This window comes from Thermobia domestica, chromosome 18 (assembly GCF_964235325.1).
Source record: "Thermobia domestica chromosome 18, izTheDome1.hap1.1, whole genome shotgun sequence".
Classification (NCBI taxonomy): domain Eukaryota; kingdom Metazoa; phylum Arthropoda; class Insecta; order Zygentoma; family Lepismatidae; genus Thermobia; species Thermobia domestica.
Genome location: NC_137471.1, coordinates 123,169,804 through 123,192,951, shown reverse-complemented (window position 1 = coordinate 123,192,951; position 23,148 = coordinate 123,169,804). Strand labels below are relative to the sequence as shown.

The window sequence follows — 23,148 nt, the reverse complement described above, 5'->3', positions numbered from 1 at the left end:
CTAAAGAAAACAGTCATGAAGTGAATATCTTGACAATCGCATAATAAATCACTTGTGACATAGGATGCTAACAAAAATTGCAAACTGGAAGGTAATCACACATTGCATAGCCTACTGCTCATGATTTGATATTCATTTTAGCGTCCCTTTCAGGAGCGAGGCTATATGAGACGTGAATCTATACCTTAATGTGGTATCCGAACAACATAAGCTTCCGCCGGGAATCAAGCCCGGATCTCCCACGCCAAAGGCGCGTACGATAACCATTTAGCCATGGAAAAGAAATTGTTACCAACGCAAATGTTCTTAGAGGGGCTCTCACCGGAATCGTAGATGGAAATGCATACGCACATGTTCCAATGTTTTTCTTGTTCTGTGTCTCTTGTAAACCCAAATGTTTGTGACGATATGTTCTTCAATAGCATAAACACTTGTATCAGCCCTTGTTTATACCTAGTAATTCCATCATACATATTTACAGTTTACATAATTGGATTACTTTATACTTAGGGTGACGGGAATTCGTGTCATCCCTGTACACCTTAATGTATGGTCCAAACCACACGACCTTTCAATGGAAATCAACCCGGATCTAATCCATAAAACAAAATTACGCATCCATATATATGTATTTTGAAATATAAAGGCAGATTCCCTTTCACTACTCGATACGGCATTTTTTCAAGGATATGTTTGTATTTGTCTACCAGCACGAGGACATACTCACCTTCCCGAGGAGTTTTCTGCTCACTTTTTCCATGTCTAGTAACAAACGTCACTTCATGCTACGCGAATCAGTTTTCAGTTGTCACACGCATTTCTTAGCTATTCAAACATAATATTGCACTATGTCGTGCCATAAACGTCACAGTTTTAGTCAACTTTATTCGTGGATAAGTTCATCCTTTCTCACTAACTGTTGGTGCAACGATATAAGTTCTTAACTAAAGATAAAAATAAAAATTGATTTTATCCGAACTTAATCCTCGGTTGGTACAAATAAGCGTTAGTGTTCTAACTTCAGATTGACAATTTAGTGTACAAATAAGAACAAAAAGAGAAAGCAGAAGATTAATTTTACATTTTAAATTTTTACAACCTACAGACGCCATAAGGAATAGAAAGGAAATATTACCTTTTAAGTTCAGGTCCGTCTTTCCCATGTTCTATCCTTTTAGTTGACAGCGAGTCAGATGATTTTACAGAAGTAGCATTGCCTTCCATTTCAAATTCCTCATCACAACCAGTTAAATCTATCTCATCAATGATGATTTCAGGATCAAGGTCGATTACGTCACGTACTTTTGAAGTCGAAGAAGATATAACGCTTTGAGGAAGTACCGGATTGCTTACTAGGATCTCCCGTAACTTAGTTTCTTTCTTATCAGTTGATCCAATATACTTTTCTTCAACTGGATTTTCCTTAAAACGATTGCTTTTCTCAGCTTCATTGACAATTGTAGATAACATCGAAATTAATTCACATGCAATTTTACATTCATCCTCCATCATTATAACCGTAACAATTACTTGTGAAGGTTTTTACCTGCGTGATTAATTCGAGAACGTGAGCCAAGTGGTGTTACAGATAATAAAATATTACTCCTCACAAAAACCTAAAAAAAAAGAACATGTGTAGGTAAATATTACTTCGGAATATTGAGAAAAGTGTATATATATATATATATATATATATATATATATATATATATATATATATATATATATATATATATATATATATATATATCAGATTGAAATATACAGTGTGTAAGAAAAAGGTCGGGACAGCGGAATTACTTAAGAAATACACTTGAGATTCAAAAACCACACGTTTCTAATTTTTTTTAAAGATCTATTCAATAAGCGTAGAACATGGTTGATCCAATCTTCCATATGTAGTACTTTTTTCGTTATCATCCTAGATGGCACTGTAATCACAAAATGCTGTCATACGTCACCTGAAGAACTCTAATAAACTAAATGTCTTGCAAAATGTACTTGAGATTCCTAAATTACGAAACACGTGTCCAGTATTTTAAAACAGATCTATTCAACTACCATAAAGAAATTTGCTGATTTCTACGGAGGAGTAAGAGCCAACTTTAAAATTTCAAATGGAAACTCTTATCTTTATTGCAAAAATCGTATTCTGCGACCGAAAATAAGTTACTTTTACCTTAATGCAAGTTTACATGTCAAATAGTTTTAAAAGATCTATACAACTAATTTAAATCGAAATTGTCCCCACATACTTAAGAGGGGAGAAAGGGTCTACTTTAAAATTTCAAATAAAATCTCACTATTTTTAGTTCTGATTTGGATTCTGACACCTGAAATACAGAGGCTTTACTTGAAGTAATCTTTCGTTATCCTCCACTATAATCGCAAAAAGGGAATATCATCGTACAGTGTCACCTCAAGTTGATAAAAATTGTTACTTTAAGAACAGGTCAAGCAGTATGATGGAGATGCTAAGATTTCCAAACAACGATACAAACACGTTTGTAATAATATTCTTCAAAATCTGAAATTTTTCTGATATTATTGATACAATGAAAGTTGATCAACACCAGGTCTCCGTTGGAACATGAACGTTTCAGTTAAATAATCAGTAGTGTCAAACAAAAAAAAAAAAAAAAAAAAATACTCATTTTGTTGTTACTGTTATGTATATTTGTATGATGATGATTTGTTTTGTGTGACAGCCGCATTGGTCAAATATTTTTAGTGTGGTGCTATGTAGAGAAAGGGAGTCAAAGTGAGATTCCTTGCTATTTATACTACATATACCTTTTATTTTCTTAGAACAACTACACATACATACATCCCTTTCTTCTTTATACCTTCTCTTTATTTAAACATACTTCACTTTTCCTAACTTTCTTGCCGGCCCATCTGGATAACGTGCTCTCTTTCACACCTCGAACTCCTTTCCTCATTGAATTTGACATTTGATTCAATTCTTGATTGTGACTTTTTTCCTATTCATGACGTTACCATAACCATTGCTCTTTCATTCCCTATTTGTTATTTGTAATCAGAAATTTTAATACTTCACGCAATACATTTTGTTCGCGCCAATTTTATTAAATGCAAAAGGCAGCGGTTCTTATTTTCTGTCCAATAATGTGATTGTCAATTATACATAAAACAATTGTACTTCATAACCATTTTCATATCTGGACTATTTTTACATAATTACCCGTCGTTATACCTTTCAATTTTCAATAACTATTTTCTGCATCAAACTATTTAAATTATACACTTGTAGCTCACTGGAATATCTTATCTGGTGCACCTATTGATATTAATGGTAAGTGAATAAATGAATAAAAATCTGACTTGATTTGGGTTTTGAGATTTTACCTAAGAGGTGAAATTGAAACTGTAAGGTTAATTAGTGAATGTATTAGTGTTTAGAAAAGAAAGCAAATGCGCTCTTGTAAAATTAATGCAATAAACGGTTAATCAGACGAAGATACGCATACCTGTCACCCTTATGATATGTTCTTTAAATATTTACGGTTGAAAGTAAATTAATGTCGAGTAGCGTAGAAGCGATTATAGTTGATAGTCATTATCATACTATAGCAAATCTATCTCTTGTGTTTCAACTGACTTGTATTAGAGCTCTCAAAGTTCTAACTCTCTCTTTACGTTAGATTGGTAAAGAAAGCATATCTATCCAAACGAGAAAGGATATCTATCCTGATGATACAAGGATAAGGCGACAGGCCGGTAACCAGCCCAAAAATATAGGGCCCGGTAGAAGTTAGTAGGAGCCGATCCAACCATATTATACTTCATCACCATATTACAATTCATTTGCAGAGCTACTGTGAAAATTTAGGGGGCCCAGCCCCCTAGACCCCCGGCGATCGCCAAAGATCATATGTTGAAGTAAGGGCAATATTTAGCGAAATGTTTCGTGATTCACACAATCCCATTTCGAGATCTACTGTCCAGCGCACCATAAGGCGTTCGAGGAAGCGGGAACTAAAAGGATCATGATATTCTTGGTCGACCAAAATCGGCGACAGCTGAAGACAAACAGTTTGATATTGCACATTCATTTGTTGAGAACCCTCACCTTAGCACACGTAAAGCTTCCGAACAACGTGACATTAATCAGTGTCTGTGACAAGAATGATAAAGAAAATGAAATGCCACCCCTACAAAATTCGTCTGATACACCAACTGACTGAGATGACTTTGAACGCCGTGTAGAAGTCTTTGAAGATATGATGAAACGAATTCTTGATGATCCTACTTTTCTTACCAGCATTGTGTTCTCTGATGAAGCCATGTTCCACTTAAGCGGTCAGGTTAACGGGCATAATTCCAGATTTGGTCTGACAGCAACCCTCATTGGTCCTCTGAAACACATACTCAACATCCTGAAAAGGTGAATATCTGGGCGGCAGTGTTGAATAGTAGAATCATTGGTCCCTTACTTATTAATGGCAATTTGACCTCTGAATTGTATGAGAATATGCTTAGAAATCAAGTAGTTCCAGCAATCAGAGAGACTGTAGAAGATAATTTCGACCATACATGGTTCCAGCAAGATGGTGCAGGACCGCACTACGGTTTAAATGTACGGTAATTTCTTAACACGGAATTTCCACAACGATGGATTGGCAGAAGAGGCGAGATTGAGTGGCCCGTTCGTTCTCCTGATTTATCGTCACTGAACTATTTCTTCTGGTGATATCTGAAAACTTGTATCTACCAAACAATACCAACTTCTAAAATTCTTCTTCTGTGACATATTTCTTTTGTCTTCGTGTGAAATAATGATTGTACTAACAAATGTTTACGAGTCACGTGATATTTAAGGAGCATATTTTTATACTTTACCTTAATGCTTCTAAAACATTATAACTTTGTTTTTCACATGGCAATGGTTTGTCTCGATTGTATGAAAATATAAATGAAAGCAATTTAGTTTTGTGGTACACCTTTCAAAAATATTGGATTTGTGTTTCGTGATTTTTTAAATCTTAAGTGCATTTCTGGATATAATTGGCTTAATATCAACGACGGGTGGTGTATGATATTAATTTTTTGTGATTAGTGTACCATATAGTAAAAGTTACGTATTTTTGGTCGCAAAATCCGAATCTGCAATAAAAAATAGGGGGTTTCCACTTGAAATTTTAAAGTTGTTCATCCTTCCCTTCACGGAGGAGAGGGCAATTTCACTTTATGTTAGTTGAACAAATCTTATTAAAATATTAGACACGTGTTTAGTAATTTTTAAATCTCCAGTGTTTTTCACGAGATAGCAAGTTTAATATCAACCTCAGGTGACGTACGATGATATTCACTTTCTTGCGAATACAGCGTCATCTAGAAATATAACAAAATTGTACTTCAAGTGAAAGTTACATACTTTTGGTCTCAGAATCCGAATCTGCAATAAAAATAGAGGATTTCTATTCGAAGTTTAAAAGTTGCCTCTACTACCCCCGTTAGGGAGGGGGAACGCAACTTCATTTTGTTAGTTGAATAAATCTTATTAAAAAAAAAATAGACACATGTTTCGTGATTTCTCAATCTCAAATGTATTTCTCAAGATATTCCAATTATTATCAACTTCAGGTGACGTAGATCATATTCACTTTTCTTGCGATTATAGCGCGATCTAGAGAAATAACGAAAAAGTACTTCAAGTAGGTGACGTATATTTGGTCGCAAAATTTGAATCAGCAATAAGAATAGATGGTTTCTACTTAAAATTATAAAGTTGTCCCCCTTTTCCCCCGTTAGGGAGAGGAAGGGCAACTTCATTTTATGTAAGTTGAATAGATCTTTTTGAAATATTGGATACGTGTTTCGTGGTTTTTGAATCTCAAGTATTTCTCGAGATATTTCGATTAACTTTAGATGACGTAGTTAATATTAACTTTTCTTTTGCGATTATAGCACCATCTACAAAGATAACGAAAAAGTACTTCCAGTAAAAGGTAAGTATTTTTGTAGTAGAATCCGAAGCTGCAAAAAATAGGGGGATTCCATTTGAAATTTCAAAGTTGCCCCTCATCCCCTCGTTAGAAAGGAGGAGGGCAAATTCAGTTTATGTTAGTTGAATAGATCTTTTTGAAATATTGGGTGCGTGTTTCATGGTTTTTGAATCTTAATTGTTTTCTTCTACATAATTCTATTATTATCAACCTCACGTGACATATATCATGTTAACACCTTTTTGCGACTGTAGCGCCATCTAGGAAGATGAACGAAAAAGTAATTGAAATAAAAGTTACGTATTTTTGCTGGCAGGATTCCGAATCTGCAACAAAAATAGGGGGTTTCCGTTTAAAATTTTAAAGTTACCCCATCCTCTTCCGTTAGGGAGGGGGAAGGCAACTTCAGTTTGTGTTAGTTGAACAGATCTTTTTGAAATATTGGATACGTGTTTCGTGGTTTTTGAATCTTAACTGTATTTTTCCACATATTCGGATTATTATCAACCTCAGGTGACGGAGATCATATTAACACTTTTTTTGCGATGTACTCGAAATAAAAGTTAAGGTTTTTGGTGGCAGAATCCGAATCTGCAATAAAAATAGGGAGTTTCAATTTAAAATTTTAAAATTGCCCCACCTCCCCCAGATAGGGAGGGGGCAACTTCAATTTATGTTAGTTGAATAGATCTTTTTGAAATATTGGATACCTGTTTGGCGGTTTTTTGAATCTCAAGTGTATTTCTCGAGATATTCTACTGTCCCGACCTTTTTGCTACACACTGTATATAATCGTAAGTTATTATTAATAAAAATGAAATTAGTAATGAGATGTCTGTAACAAATATTGTGTTTTAATAACACCGTCTGATTCATATGCAATATACGTGTATGTATGTATTCGAACTTAATATTGCGAGCAACAAACTTCTGTATATCGGAGGAGAGTCGTAATATCCAAAGGGGATGTTAAAGTTACTGGTTGCTTTTCGCAGAATTGTGCTATCAACATCATTGATCTCGTGTATAATGTTTAAGTTCAAATCTTCCAATGTTCGACGAGGGGGTTGTTGTATAGTTCACATGATATTTAGTATTAAGAAACAGTGCGAAAATTATAAAAAAACATATGGAAGTAAGTATACGAATCTTGTAAAATAAAGATTAGTGTGCAGAAATTGAAAGCCTAGATGTATGAACTCGACTCTACATCTCTTAGTTATTAGAGAAACCACAGAAGAATTTGTTCAATTCTTATACGACACGAAATAATTTAAGGCAATTAAAAAGTTGTATTAAACGAAACTAAGAATTTAGATATACGCTATAATAAAATGAAGAAGCAAATAAGCACCTAAAAGTATATAAAGTACGGTAGTTTGAGAATCTCTCACTAAGGCTCGTACAGGTAATGACTTCCCAATTTACCGAAATCTGCCACCGACGATAAAGGTGCAAGGTTCAAACTTTTGAAAACCTTTAATAGGTTTGTAAATGCCTTCGAAAGTAATACAACTAAATACATCAGATTGACTCTTTTTATATCATTAGCACGTAAGTGTCGATTGCATGGAAATGTATTTCCTTCGTATGAAACAATACAATGAAATATCTATGAAAAATAGGTTATTACTCATATCAACGTCCAGCTATCTCATGAAAGCACTGTACTGTTTCCAGTTACGGTTTAGTATTCCCAAGAATGACCATAAACCATCTTACTATCTTTGGTCTAGCATACAATCCGTTGAAATAACAATAAGACTAAAAGAAATGACAGACAGAAAAGGGAATGGAAGTCCAAGCAGTGAAAAAAATCGAAGAGCGGTCCCAAACCAGAAGCAAAGAGCTACGTCAATCAAGAGAAGTCGGCGAATGTAACAAATAACAAATAACAATAACAATAAGCAACAATAACAAATAACAATAAGTAACAAATTGATCAATGTTTACATATACCACATTGGACAACAAGAAAACTGCCACATCAATGAATAATACATTTACTTTTGTGGAACAACATGGACAGAAAAATGTGAATAAAAAAATGCAATCACAACTAAGATTTGCGACACGAAATCCCAATAATCCTACCGTATTGTTACCGCCGTATACCGATTCTCAATGTAAATAGAGCAATAAAGAAGAGCGTGGAAGAAGAAAAGATGTTAGTTTGAAAATTGTTGCTATAAAATAACCAAGTAGTAGTCCTTCCCACGGAATACCTAATTGGAATTATAAACGGGTCAGTCCATTTGAAATCAACAAAGCCCACAACCCGACCATCTTACATTTTTACCAAAGTTCAGTATTTCATAGGGATTGTCGAGATATGGAATTGTGCAAAGTTGTAGCTTCCTGTGTGACGAAGTTTCTGAATAATAGGGGCTCAAAAATACGAAAAATCGTCCACTTTAGTACATGCACGAAACTTTCGGACAACACTGCTCTTGATCTAATTGGCGTAGAGAGCTGATTCTTGTTTTGTGTGAAAGAGCATAAAATAAGCTTTCGAAGGATGTATCGCATGCCTTGGGAAGAATATCTATTTAAGGTCACCCAGTATCACATTTTGAGGATGCATATTTTCGATTTTTCTAAAACTCGCATATAATCTACACACAAGCTTACTCTATAACATAACGGAAATACTAGTTGGGACTTTCAATAAAATTGTTTTTTTAGTAACAATTTGTTTGTACCAGACAGCGTTTTCATGTATAAAGCAGTTTGCAAGCTACAGGAGTGACGCTTCCTATTCCCTATTAGTGACATATTTTAAGGCCATATGTTTTATATTTTGCCTTGCCCAATCATATAATGGCTTTGGTGTTATTATCTGGTCACTATAAGGTCTTTTCAAACTTGCTCTTGCAAGTCTCTTTCAAGTTCGCCGAGTCCATCACACGTACTTTTTCCATGTGCGGCGGCAAAAAAACATTTAACAGGTACAGAGAAATTGCTTTAATATATCTAATATTGATGAAGTTCTTTTGATTTTTGTAATGAGCTGCTGTTCCATCGGAGAAATGGAATAATTTTGTTAAATCTTCTGAACCGAATTTATGTCTTAGAAAGGTAATAAGTATTTTCTGCAACAGGTGCACTAAAATTGTATCATGTTTGAGACAGTCATATCCGACGATCACATTGTCAGTTATAACTGTAGACGTCTGGGGATTTCTGGAGTATATGCAAAATAGTTGCTTGACCGTTATTCCAGTGGAAACCTTGTGACGCTTCTAGGGAAACGAACGAATAATTTTCTGCAAAATCGGAAAGAACAATGCACTATTTATCAAGAAGTTTTTCTTTCAGATCCTTAAAATATGAAGATTGTTGATGAGGAAGTTCTTTTGCTTTAGGAGCCATGTAGTTAGTGCAGTGAAATTCTTGGTGATGTTTTCTGACAGGTCAACGTTTTGGAAGTAGTTAGCAATTTTACTTTCACACTTCTACCGCTGTTCGAATTTTTTCTTGCAACTGCATTATAATTTCACTTGCTGCTGCATTTTGCTCCCCATACTCTGTAGAAATGTTTAATAGTTTTGTGATCTTTTGGGCTGCGGTTCAGAGATCCTAACGCACTTTCTTTAACGCACTGCTCAATATCACTATTTCCAGCTTCGGTGCTGCTAATCATCACACTCTCTGTTATTACAGGAGTCGCACTCGCATCACAAGGTGTTGCTAGATTCTTTCGACAGGAATCACAAATTTTAAATCCATCTTTTAACGATGAACACTTTGAAATCATATAAGGCTACATATTTCTCAAATTTCTTTTGACATTCCCATGACCTTCTATATTAAATGCATTGTAGCAAACTGTCTTCTTGAATCTTGACGATGACATTATTCTGATATAATAATTCGTTAAATAAGACTGACCATTGGAACACTGACTTAACAGACACCACAATCAAGCTTCTGTTTTCAAGTTCAAAGTCAGCACCAGCACACAAACACCTCAATCGTACTAACATATGCCAACTTATTGGACCGAAATCCGGGCGTCGACATACACAATTTATATCCACACATAGCTCATGTAATATTAACCATGTTAGCATGGGGCAATTTAGAATGCAATCTCATAACAAACTTAACCATTTAATTTTAGGTAGAGCGATTAATTTGTTAAGATGGATAGTTTTGATTGCATAATTGAAACTAGAGATATCAGATCAGATAATTACCCAAACTGGTGCTGTGGCCTTACGTGAAATCAATAACAATTGTCATATTGAATTTAGAAGTTAGATTACGAGTTGAATGAATTTGGTAACGAAGCTGAATAATAGAAGTGTGTTATCAATTTGTAACAAGCATGTACTCACCCAGATTTTTATCAGTGAAGATTTGAGAGGTTGATCCTTCTTGTCTGACGATCACTTCAAAATTTTCTCTAGTACATTATTCTTTTTGTCCACCTACCTTTTCTTCTTCGTTTTTAGTAGCGTCATTTCTTCCCTGACAATCACATTTTCAGAATTACCTCATAACTTGAAGTAGGAAGTGTTTGTTATTGCCTTGACACATTGCTACATAAGTTATATTTCCTATTAAAAGAATGTTGTATCTAGACAGTTTTGAATTGTTACGAGACTTCCTTAATTTCTTTACACATGTGAACGACCTTACAGTACCAGATTGGAAATTGAGTTTTATTTGCATTTAAAATATGAAAGTTTACAAAATATTAAAGTCAAAATTAATAAAATATTATTTGCCCTTTACCAAATCGCTTCAGTCAAATTACAGTACATTTGAACGTGTGGACTCAGTCCCCTATCAACACATTCCTGTAACTAACGTATCCACACCTCTCAATCTTCCAAACCTTTCTGTAGCAGATGACTGCGCAATTTATCATGCTGTTGTGCAATGCTGAAGTGTTGCAAACTGCTTTACACATTAAAACTCTGTCTGGTACAAAACAAATTGTTACTAAAAAAAACAATTTTATTGAAAATTTCCATTACTGTCGCAACTTGTATTTCCGTCATGTTATAGAGTAAGCTTGTGTGTAAATTATATGTAAGTTTTAGAAAAATCGAAGATATGCATCTTCAAAAGTTCAAGGTCAAAAGGCCATACTGGGTGACCTTAAATAGATATTCTTCCCAAGCAAGGCATGCGATATATCGTTGGAAAGCTTAGTTAATGCTCTTTCAAACAAAACAAGAGTCAGCTCTATTAGATCAAGAGTAGTATTGTGCGAAAGTTCCGTGTATGTACCAAAGTGGGAGATTTTTTCGTATTTTTGAGCACCCATAATTCAAAAACTTCGCCACACAGGAAGCTACAACTTTGCACAATTCCATATCTCGACCATCCCTACGAAATACTAAAATTTGGTAAAAATCTAAGATGGTCGGATCAGAAATCCCTGTTTAATTTTTTGATTTCACATGGAAGAACCCAAACATCACCAATAAAAAAATCGAGATGTTATAATAGTCACATAAGAGTTTAGAAGGAGGGGGTAGTCCGATGAACTAAAGGTAGCTGAGAAATGAAAAACAATGAACTTTTCCTTACTAACTAGAGACAATAAACCATTGATATGTGCACCAATATTTACTTTTTTACTTTCCTCCACATACAACCTAACTTTTGTTTACGAATGTTATAATTAAATAAGTCTTCGATAAATGAAAGAAGGACTTCAATGTGAGTGCCTTTTTATTGGATTTTCATATAATATCGAAATTAGTCATTTTTTCAATTCCCAACACCATCAAACCACGTATATAAATTGGATGCAAACTGTATGTTGAATCGCTTATTAAAAGCTATTGCTTCATCAGATTGTACTTTCAATTAACACCAAAGATAGAAAATCCAAAGGTAGAGTCAACGGCATTGATAGTTTCAGTTTTCGGTATCTTCAGATTACAAGTAATCTATGAATTATATGTTGAAATAGTTTTCAATACTAGTAAAATGATTTTTGTTTCAATTTATGAACTAAATTAATATTACTCTGTTTCATGCTGTAACTAACGTTTCACCGTTACAAATGAAAAATATTATAAGATGTGTTAACTTCAATCATGCCGACGCATATATGACTGCACTTTACAAAATTACATTTAACTAAGGGTAGATTAACAATGCGAAGACCACTATTATTGTGTGTAAGCAGAAAAGATTTATATACAATGTATCCGATAATGATTCACATATTAATATATGACAACACAATCAAAATGAAACTTCTCAAACAAGAGGTAGGGACGCGATCACATTCGTCACTGTGTTACAAATTAATAACCATAAAGTAGTACAACAGCTGCTTATATGCGTACACTCGGCAAACTACTTAAGGAAAAACAATCTCCAAACTGAGGACAATACATGCAAGAAAATGCAAGAATGCCAACGTTATATTAATATACAGCTTATTTTCCTATTTAAAAAATAAAAAAGGAAGAAAAAAACCCATTTAAATTATACACTAAAGATACCTTTTACTGAAGTAAACTTAGATGATTCTTCCGGTTATTAATTGAAATATGACTTTTAAGCAAATTCCTTGAATTGTTACAGTAATAATATAAGTACAATAAAACAGAAATGTGAGCTTAACACACTTATAATATATTCGTAATTTGAAATACATAAATTACATAGGGAATATTTTAATGAAAGTGGAATCACAATAGACTCCAATTAATAATATTTATTCATAATACATGTAATGCTTAATATTCAAGAGCTCAAAGACTAATGCCTCGAAACAAGGTATATAGGCATAGATTGACTTTATTAGAACACTTACACATAACTAGGAAATCCTACACAAGATTGAAACGACCACAGAGAAATAAATAAAAGGAATGGGATATATATTATAATTCATGGTGTTGGATCACATATTTAAGGTGTAAACATGAGCAACGGCAAGTGAGAGTAAGAGAGAGTTAGAAGATAAGTTTACTCTATGGAATCATCAGACAGAGAAACTTAAGGTGGATCACTACCCGGAGGTTAGTATATATATTTTAGCTCATTGCCTTAACTACTGCGAAATGAAACGTTACATATTATAAATATTGTACTGAAAGATAGTTATGTTTCAGCTACAACACGAGATACTGATTCATTTGGTTGTGTCTTCTGATATCGAAAAAGATAACAAAAAAATATTTGATTAGTTTTACAATGAGCACACAAGATGGCACTTGCTGCTAGATCTTGTGTGAAGTATTTTAAAGTAACGGTCTTCTCACGAAATATATATATTGTTTGACCGTTTTTCGTGTTTTGTTCAGATTTCATTTAAATATTAATTTATATTTAAGGAAATAGATTTTGAGACGAAACTTGCGCAGAACGCCATAATGTGTTGTTGCCAAATTTATACGTTTACTGCAGCGTATAGAAAATTCCTGTATTGTAGCGATGAGAAAGAATAGATTGAAAAAAAGTTCTGTGCAATGGGCGATGTGGTCGACAATGGAGAAAATAGTAGTGGAAAATATTAAATAGATTCTACTTGATACACTCTACAATAACAATGGCAGGATGAAGAACACCAAGTAAACCATGGATAATTGAAGCGATGCTTAAGATGGAGGAACACAGAACAGCAAAAAATACGAACATCAATGAATATAGAAGGCTGAATAATGAATTGAGAAGAGAGATGGACAATGCCAAAGAAAAGTACATGGAACATATATGTGAAGAAATAATGGAACTTCAACGGCGCAGCAGATATGATCTGATGTATCAGAAAGTACAACAATTAGGAGGGAAAGCTAACAAAAGTATACAACGTTTGGAATCGAAGATAAACAAGGTCATGTGGTCAATGACCATCAAGGAATTTTTAAAACTTGGGGGGAATACATAAAAGATGCATATGATCAGAAGAATCGCCCCAAAGATGTTGCGATCGAAGATGAGGAATTGGTGGATGGTGAAGAAAAAGGATCCGATATATTGAAAAGTGAAGTAGTGAAGCAATCAAAGAGATGCGAAGGAGAAAGGCCACTGGTGACGACAAAATACCAGCAGATTTGCTGACAATTGAATTAGGAGACAACATAATGAAAGTACTTACTTCACTTATTAACAAGATCTACCTGAGTGGAGAATGGCCAAAAGATTTTCTTGATGTTATAATGATTCCCCATTGCCCAAGAAAATGGAAGCAAAAAAGTGTAGCGAACACAGAACCATTAGTCTTATTTCACACATCGGAACGATTATTGCACGCATACTGAACAGGTGGCTGGAAAGTAAGGTAGTAAAGATGCTAGAAGAAAATCAGTTTGAATTCCAGAAAGAAAAAGGCACCAGAGATGCTACTGGGTTGATGAGAATTATATCTGAAGGACTCTTAATCTAAAGGCGGAGTTATGTTTGTGTTTCGCCGAATAGCAAAAAGTTTCCGACTAGGTCAATTGAACGAAAGTTTTGAAAATACTTAAAAGTAATCAGAGTCAACTAGAGAGACGGACGACTCATTCGAAACTTGTACATACGACAATGAGCGAAGTTGCATTTGAATGAAGGAGAAGCCAGTAGTGTGGAAGTGGCCACAATTATTCAACATTTACAGCGAATGTTTAATGAAAGAACATGAATGAGAGATGATGGATTCAAGATTGGAAGGCCGATCATTAACAAGATCAGGTATGCAGATGATACAGTTATTATAGCCAGAACCGAAGAACTACAGGAGATGATTAACAAAATAATTGACACTGGGAAAGTATATGGAATGGAAATCAACATCGACAAGTGATGAGAATATTAATTGAAAACGCGCCCTTACGGGTCAGTGTAGAACAAAGAGAACTTGAAGAGGTTGACAATTTCAAGTATGTAGGAAGTATTTTGAAAAGAGACGCTTACTGCACCAAAGAGATCAGTTAAAGAACTGCCATAGTCAAAGAAGCATTTAACAAGAAAAGATCACCCCTACTTAGCAGGCCCAATATTGCAGTTAGGAAGTTGGACAAGTGCTATATTATATGGGACATTGGACTGTTTGGCTCAGGGACTTGAACAATACGAAACTAAAAGAAGAAATATTTAGAGAGATTCGAAATGTGGTGTTGGAGGAAAATAAAATGGACAGAGGAAGCAACAAACGAAGATGTTTTAAAACGGATACGAGAGAAGGGGACACTTCCAACCAACATCCTTCGTAGGAAGACTAATTGCATTTTACACATCTTGCGAAGAAATGGTCTTCTTCATAACGTCATAGAAGGAAAGAAGAACGGAATGCAAGGAATAGAAAGAAGAATAAAACTGATCGAAGACTTGAAAAATAGATGAAAATATTGGGAGTTCAAAGACGGAGCTAAAGATCGAACAACAAGTTTTCCATTCTTATCCCCCCCCAAAAAAAAATTAACTAATGTCAGGACCTGCCGAAAGGCAGAATAATTAATAATAACACTAAAGTAAAAGCATCCATGATTACAAATTATTAGAAATTATTGGATTATTATTTTTTCAACAAAATTTATTAGTCAGTCCGTTAAAAGTCTGCACAACTTACTATAATTCAATTTCATTACTTTGAAAGTGTATCGAAACTGATGCTTCGTGGGGGTTATTTGTCGCGCTGCACGATTTTAGATTCACTAATATGCCAAAACACTTCAAAGTGGCAAATCCTCGGTGCAGAATAATTGTTCGGACATCCACAGATTTGTAAAATTTATAGAAGAAATTGGTACATTTTAATAGAGTAATATGTAAATAATCAAACTATGGTGTGTTGTTACCTGTGAGAGAGATATGTACTTTACGGATTTGTACGTAGAAAAACAGAAACCGAAATGTAACATGTTACACACATTCTCTTTCATGGAGCCAGTGAGAACAATGTATAAAGTGAAGGAAAGTGATTCAGGCTTTACGAAGGTGAAGAGTTAAGAAGCGGAACAATTAAAGTGTTCGTGAAGTTTTTACAAATTTCTAAGGTTGTTACAAATCGTCAGCACAAAGGATGCTAAGATGTGGAGATCTACAGAATAGTAGAAGATAATTTGTTCCTTTTCAGATTTCTAGGTGAAAGCGTCAGTGAAGGGACCAGACACGTATCTTTCTATCGTGAAAGTAGTAGTCCTGCTCGTTACGGACGTACCCCCTCGCACACGCTCGGGCCCCCTGCTGCATTCCTCCCTGACTGGCTTAGCAAGCATTCGAGCTTCTTAGAGGAAACCTAGCACAGGTTGGTTTATGTTTTTGCATAAGTGAATCTGCGCCGTGAAATGCAATGCAAGTGAACACCTCAAAAATGATTGTTGAACATACAAAAAGTGACTGTAGAGAAAAAGAGGACAATAAGTTTCGAAATGGGGAGGGGGGCAAAATTCGTCGAAAATAGGATGATTTACAGAAGAAGTTAGCTTATATTCCTGTTTCTTTGTTCAATTACTTAAGAAAATATCTTACACAATTTTTAAAGACAATATGGGATCTGTACAGACCGTAAAGGTAAGTGGAAGTGGCTTATGTGTGAAAAGAAGATAAACTATTTCTAACGAAGACAGAAAACAACGTATACTGCCAGGCTCTAACCTGCCTTCACTCCCTAATAATCGCTCGGCAATACCGTGCTCATAAAGTATAGGTAACCTAATCTAATTTAACGTATGGAACCATAAAACGACCAAATCTGAGAATAAAAATCGCAAAAAAAAGGTGAAAAATTTATTTCCCTATCGCGAAAAAATATCCTCAATATTTCACGCATTTATGTGTGGATACGTACAATTTGCACGAAATCCTCTAATGACAGTTCCAAATAACTGAATTTATCTTAAGTGAAAAAGCTAACATAACGACGAATTTCAAGATTGTAGTCTGAAGGGCACAGTACGCCCTGTGCATAGAGCGCCCTGCGAAACATCACATTATAGATAAGTGGTTTTAGTTCTTCTGTATACCAGTTTTGTACAGTAAATTTATGTAGTGGCTGTTGGTATGCGTAAATTTATCTTAATTCCTGGAGGCCAAACGATGAATAATGAACAAGGTGCATCACATCTTGGAAGATTTACATGTAAAATTCAATACTTTGTATGAAAAGACATGTTCATAAGGAACAAATTTCTGCTAGTGACAGAATTAAATACAACGTAATACAGCTGTATTTTTAAGTTTACAAGTGTAGGACTACTAGTATAAAATCATTACAAATGCTTTACGACGGACAAAGTGAGTGCATATGAAAGATGGCATTATTAGATGCTATTTTTCCACCGGCGGCATATTTCTGCAAAGTGTACAGCACATATATTTTATGTTCACAAGTAAAGCGTTACCAATATGAAATCATGTCAAGTTCTATTAAAACTGATGAACTCATTTCTTTCCGCTAACCTCACTTGCGCACATACCCTCCACGCTGACGCGCCTGCCTCCTTCCGACACCCCCCCACGCGTGGGCTTACCATCATCGCCCTATCCTCAGCATTAGTCCTGTATCCCCGGACCAATTAGAAAATCAAAAGAGAGTGCGATAATGTGCTGCATTCGGATATATTTGGTTTGATTACATTAAGTTACGTTAGATTACGTAATATTAGCTGTATAGTATTACTACACGGACCCATAACAGGCCGTGCTGGCCCTCCGGGACATGTCCCGGTGCGCCCTCCGAAACATCACATTATAATTAAAGATATGAGGTTTTTTAAAATAATAAATTCTTACAGTTGTTATTGGTAAAGAATCTGTGAAAGGTACAGTGCGCTCTTTACATAAGGCGCCGTTGCGAAACCATATCAAAGATAAAAGTTTTTTATTTATTGCTCTGTGTGGCACAGTTCTGTATAATGAATACATACTGTTACTGTTGGAAAAGAAGCCATGAAGGGTACAGTGCGCCCTTTACGTAATGCTCCCTTGCGAATCTACATCAAAGATAAATAGTTTTATTTATTCTTCTGTGTGGCACAGTTCTGTAGAATGAATACACTGTTGGTAAAGAACGCGTGAAGGATACAGTGGGCCCTTTACATAAGGCGCCCTTAATGCGAAACCACATCATATTAAACGGTTTTATTTATTCTTCTGTACAGCACAGTTGTGTACAATACCTGTTCATACTGTAACTGTTGATGAAGAATCCGTGAAGGGCACAGTACGCCCTGTGCATAGAGCGCCCTGCGAAACATCACATTATAGATAAGTGGTTTTAGTTCTTCTGTATACCAGTTTTGTACAGTAAATTTATGTAGTGGCTGTTGGTATGCGAAATATCACAATATACATTTTTTCACATTCTTCTGTATACCAGTTTTGTACATACAGTTGCTATTGGTAGAGAACAGGTAAAAAGCACAATCACTTTTCAAAAAATATGTATAAAGCCAATAAAACAATAACATGTAGGTCTCTTTGGTAAAATAATATGAGTTCTTCATGCTGCTATACATTTATTGCCAAAAATCTTTCAGAAGCTTAAATAAAGATTTTAAAGCTCTTTATTTACAAATTTGATTGTTCCTGTATGTGTTAGAGCAGCGTTCGAATAATCAGTGCCTATTGTATTTCTAAAATACAGCTATAATGATTTATTATTATATATTTAGCTTCATTTTGCTTGACAAAAATTTATTACAAGAACTAAAAAGTGTTTCTCTAGTAAAGACGTTTTCACAGTTTAGCTATTTCTGTTACTAAACAGTTTTTGTGGTTTAATACATAAAGTGCAACATACATTAATATAACAAACGTCGGGAGATGATTCCTGACACCGAGATAAAACGAAAATTATGCACCAACCTGCGTTTTAAAATGCATCCTTTCGGCACATTGATCACCCGAAAATTTGTTGGAAAAATTATAAAAACAGCCATAACTCAAGAACACGATGTGGAATCGAAGTCGGGTAAAACAGAATGTCCAATATTTTTAGTCGATTCCATTAAGTGTACATTTGGATATAATGCAGTGGCGGTGTAAGGGTATTTCTTAAAGGAACGGGAGTATTTCTTTGAATATATTATCAAACGTTGAATGAGGGAAATGAACAACAATCAAGTACAAGATTTCAACAATCAAAAGTAATATTACATCGATCAAGTTAGAACACTTAAAATTCGAAATAAAGAGAGATCGCAGTGTGATTGATCTATTTTGTCTAAGCACAGAATAAACTCTCTGAAGAAGAATTTAAATAAAAGAAGTATTTAACGTATCACAGTTATATCTTCTAGGCTAATGGTGACGGATGATAAATGAACGGCTTCCTGTTCAAATTACGAGTGTATGAAAACGAAAAAAATAACTTCGATCCAGATTAGGTATAAAACAACTGTGCATAGGACAGTCAAAAAGCATGTAAAGAAACATAACATATAATATTCAAAATTGCAACGATCATATGCGATGAACAAACGAGTGTACAAGGGATTCTCCAGATGATACAGGTATTCACAAATATTGCGTGAACACATAAAGGGCAAAAGTAAGCTGCATTAAAGGGTTTCCTCCTCGTAATATGTAATTCCCTGGAATATGATACTTCTGTGCACAGAAGCAAAAAAAATGGACGAAACACGAGATGTTGTACACGTTGTATAACGATACAAAGAAATGCGCTGAGACAATATACATGATTTATCCGTTAGATTAATTTTCTTTCAGGGATACTTTCGAGGGGTGTTTCCCCTTTCTTGGAGTTAGCAAGCCGCCCCTTTCCCCTAAGCTACGAAAAACTACATTGCTATTGTGATTATACCAAAATAGCGTCCTAGTGTAGCCCACTTATATTAAGTTTTTGTCACTGCTGGAGAAATTTTCTAGAAGAAAACTTGTAGGAATTACATCCAAAAATGAGGGAAAAATCTTTTTCGACGTTCTAATGTATTTTGGAACTGGATTGAATATATACACGGATTAAAGAGAATATGTTAGTTTTGCTTACACGTAGCAGCATGTACATAACTCAAAGTACTTTCACTAAGGGCATGATGTTTTGGTCGTGCACTATGGAACTATCGTCCCTTTTGTACCAATTGCAGGTGGCTCGCAGAAGGCTGTCTTGCAGTTTTGTTGTGGAGTGGCGTCAGTTAGTGTAGCTGTGTTGTAGTAGGCATCTACGCAACTTGTGAGTGATATACATAGTCCGATGCTCTGGTGTTATGGGTGGAATTGCTGTAAAACAGGATAGGAAGTGTTGTGTTCAACGGTAGAGGGAGGGTTGCGTCCAGGTATTAATGGTCGTGTAAAAATGTTGACATTTGTGCCGGGCTATAAGTAAATTTGTGCTAATCTATACGTGCCTACACAATGGCAGATTACCCTGTCCACGAGCTGGCAGATATGCACTTCATTTATGGAGAGGCAAAGGGAAATAGCCCAGAGACGTGACGTTTATATCGTTTTGTCGCCCTCAAATGAGAGTCTTTCCCTGTGCTTTTTCCACTCCTCCATATTCGCCTTCGAGAGATAGGGTCTCTTCAATTTCCCCTATGTGAGATCGCACCATGTGGACAGTTAAAATTAAAGACAGCGTACTGGAAAATACCAGAGAACGTTCTGAAACTAGCAGTAGCTATGTGTAGGGCATAAAAATCCGAAAGTAACTCTAGTGAACGATCAGCAGCAGAGATTTAGTGTGTGCGTGCGGTACGGTATAGTAGATAATTTTGTGGTAGGGTCTTACTTATTTCCTGCCCGCCTGTGTGGGAGTACGTATCTCTTATTTTTACGTAATGTTCTCCCAAAATTGTTTGAACATATACCCTTGAACATAAGACAACAGATGTGATCCGAGCACGACAGTGCACCTGCACATTTTGACAGGAATATGCAGACCTACCTAAATGAAACTTTCCTATATCGTTGAATTGAGAGATAAGCACTTGTATTATTTACCACCTTTTTCACCCTACCTCACGCCTCTTGATTTTTTTCAGTTTTGAAACGCCTTTCCTATACAACCTTAGCTACGATAACCGAAGAACTTGTTGTTCGTGTTAATATAACTGCAGCAGTCATCTCAAAAATTTTAGGTGTGTTTGACCGCACGCAGAAAGATTTGCAATGCGTTCAACGGTCGACAATATGAGACTGTACTGTTATTCTTCACAGCTGTCTCATATACTGCATTGCACAAATACTTTACAAAGTACCTCTGAGTATTTCACAGTCGTTTTACTTTGTACGAAACAGAATAAATTGGTAGTTTGAAATTGTATTTCTTTGTATCATTGTCCAACACGCACAACACCTTGTGTTTCGTCGACTTTCATCGCTTGTTTGCTCGGAATTATCTTCCACGGAATTACGTATTACGAGGAGAAAATCTTTTAACGCAGCTTACTTTCACCCAAATTGTATTCTCATAATTTGTGGGAATCACTGTTGTTATCTGTCACCATTGGTCTAGAAGATATAACTGATACGTTAAAAACTTCCTTTCATTTAAATTCTTCAGAGAGTTTACTCTGTGCTTAGACAAAATAGATCAATCACACATGTGTATCTCTCTTTCTTTCGAATTCTAAGTGTTCTACATTTGAACGATGTAGTATTTCTTTTCATTGTTGAAATCTTGTACTAGATTGTTGTTCATTTTCCTCATTCAACGTTTGATAAAATATCCGAAGGAATACTCCAGTTTCTTTGGGAGTCACTCTTGCACCCCCACTGCACTACATCCGATTGTACACTAATGGAATCTACGACTAAAAATAATGAACATTCCCTTTTGCAGGATTTCGATCCCGCATTTTGTTCTCGAGTATTGCTGTTTTTGCATTTTTTCGAAAATAGCTAAAAGGCACTTCTATACCCAGGTTGGTCTATACTTTTCGTTTTATCTTGGGGACAGAAATCACCTCCCGACGTTACTACATTAAGGTTACTATATATATATATATATATATATATGTATTTACGTTTGCATAGGCGCCCTTTTGGTAGACTTGTCCACCGCCCTGGTTAGTATAAGATCACGGGCCTGATCCATAGTATAAGTAATAGTAGTAGGAGCAGGAGTAGTAATTGTGGTAGTAGTAGTATGAACAAGTTAGAAGCCCCGCACGGGTTGGTTCTGTTCTGTTCTCGACATGAAATAGGCAAATTAAAAACTTACTAAACTTTTCTGCACATTTTACAATCTATGGATCCGTATAGTAAAACAAGCATACCACTCCGCAAAATAGTCTATCCGCCTCCACGTAGTGCCACTTACATAAAAAGCAACCAGTTTCATAACTTTTATTACTCCCCTTACCTGACATACACTCATTCGTCCTCACAAACTTAAATAAATTTTCCAATTGACCCGGTAAATTTTCTAAAATTGGTCCGGTGATACAGCACTTAACCCCTACCCTCACCTCGGCTAGATAGCATTCGTTCATTTTAGTAGCCACCTAGCATCGGTTGGTTTGTTTCTTGAAATGTTTTTAAGTTACACATCCGGAATTCGTACTTATACCCAAATCGTAAAATAACTGTAATTTTTCAACAAGTACTTCCCTTGGCCCCCTTGAATTTCATCTATGCCAAGCGAGATATTTTCATGGAAACGTTTTAGGGAACTATACGGAGGAAATCAATGAAAAATTTATCATTTTTCAACAATTATCTCTAGTGGTGCGCCAAAAGTAAACCCATACGAACTATATTACTTGTTGCATCCTACTGGTACTTCCCGTGGATATTAGGAATATCACTCAACTGATTAAGGAAGTCCTCAAGAACGTAGTACAATGAAGGCATGGCAATTCACTATACATTTATGAATGCCATGATTATTACCTAATCTTCACATGTTTAAGAATTCTTCACTCACCTCAACTACAGAACGAATATATTCTGAGTATTTCAGAGATTTAAACTATCAGCTAAAACACTGATTTAAATTAGGATCAAAATCATGGATTGTCCAATTCTTCTTTACGGATAGTGTTGCCAGGTCCTCACTCGTAAAAAACTCATCTATCTAATGTCAAATATCCCTCATTTTGGAAAAATATCCCTACATTTAGTATGAAATGATATCACATAGAAGCTATGCTTGGTGGAGGGGGGCACTGAAGTTGGACCCTCCACACCAAAAGTGCGTAGCTCTGTTTGAGTAATAGACTATACTTGGGTCATTTCAGGGAAAAAAGTAACTTTCCGTGTCCGCTTATAGTGTTCCATTATTATTGAAAAGAACAATGCTGTCTTGACATCCCAT

At 35.3% G+C, this 23,148-nt stretch overlaps 1 protein-coding gene across 3 annotated transcripts in view; it reads right to left on the bottom strand.

Annotated features, from left to right (window-relative positions):
• The window catches only part of LOC145676020 (uncharacterized), a 46,885-nt gene extending 24,001 nt beyond the window's left edge, over positions 1–22,884 (bottom strand). For all 3 annotated transcript variants that reach the window (XM_081746862.1, XM_081746861.1, XM_081746863.1), the window contains exons 1-2: positions 22,759–22,884; positions 1,136–1,616 (exon numbers count right to left, since the gene is read on the bottom strand). In XM_081746862.1, coding sequence (XP_081602988.1) covers positions 1,136–1,512 — 377 coding nt within the window. In that variant the 5' untranslated portion in view covers positions 1,513–1,616; positions 22,759–22,884. The remainder of the gene's footprint in view (positions 1–1,135; positions 1,617–22,758) is intronic.
• Positions 22,885–23,148: the final 264 nt, after the last annotated feature.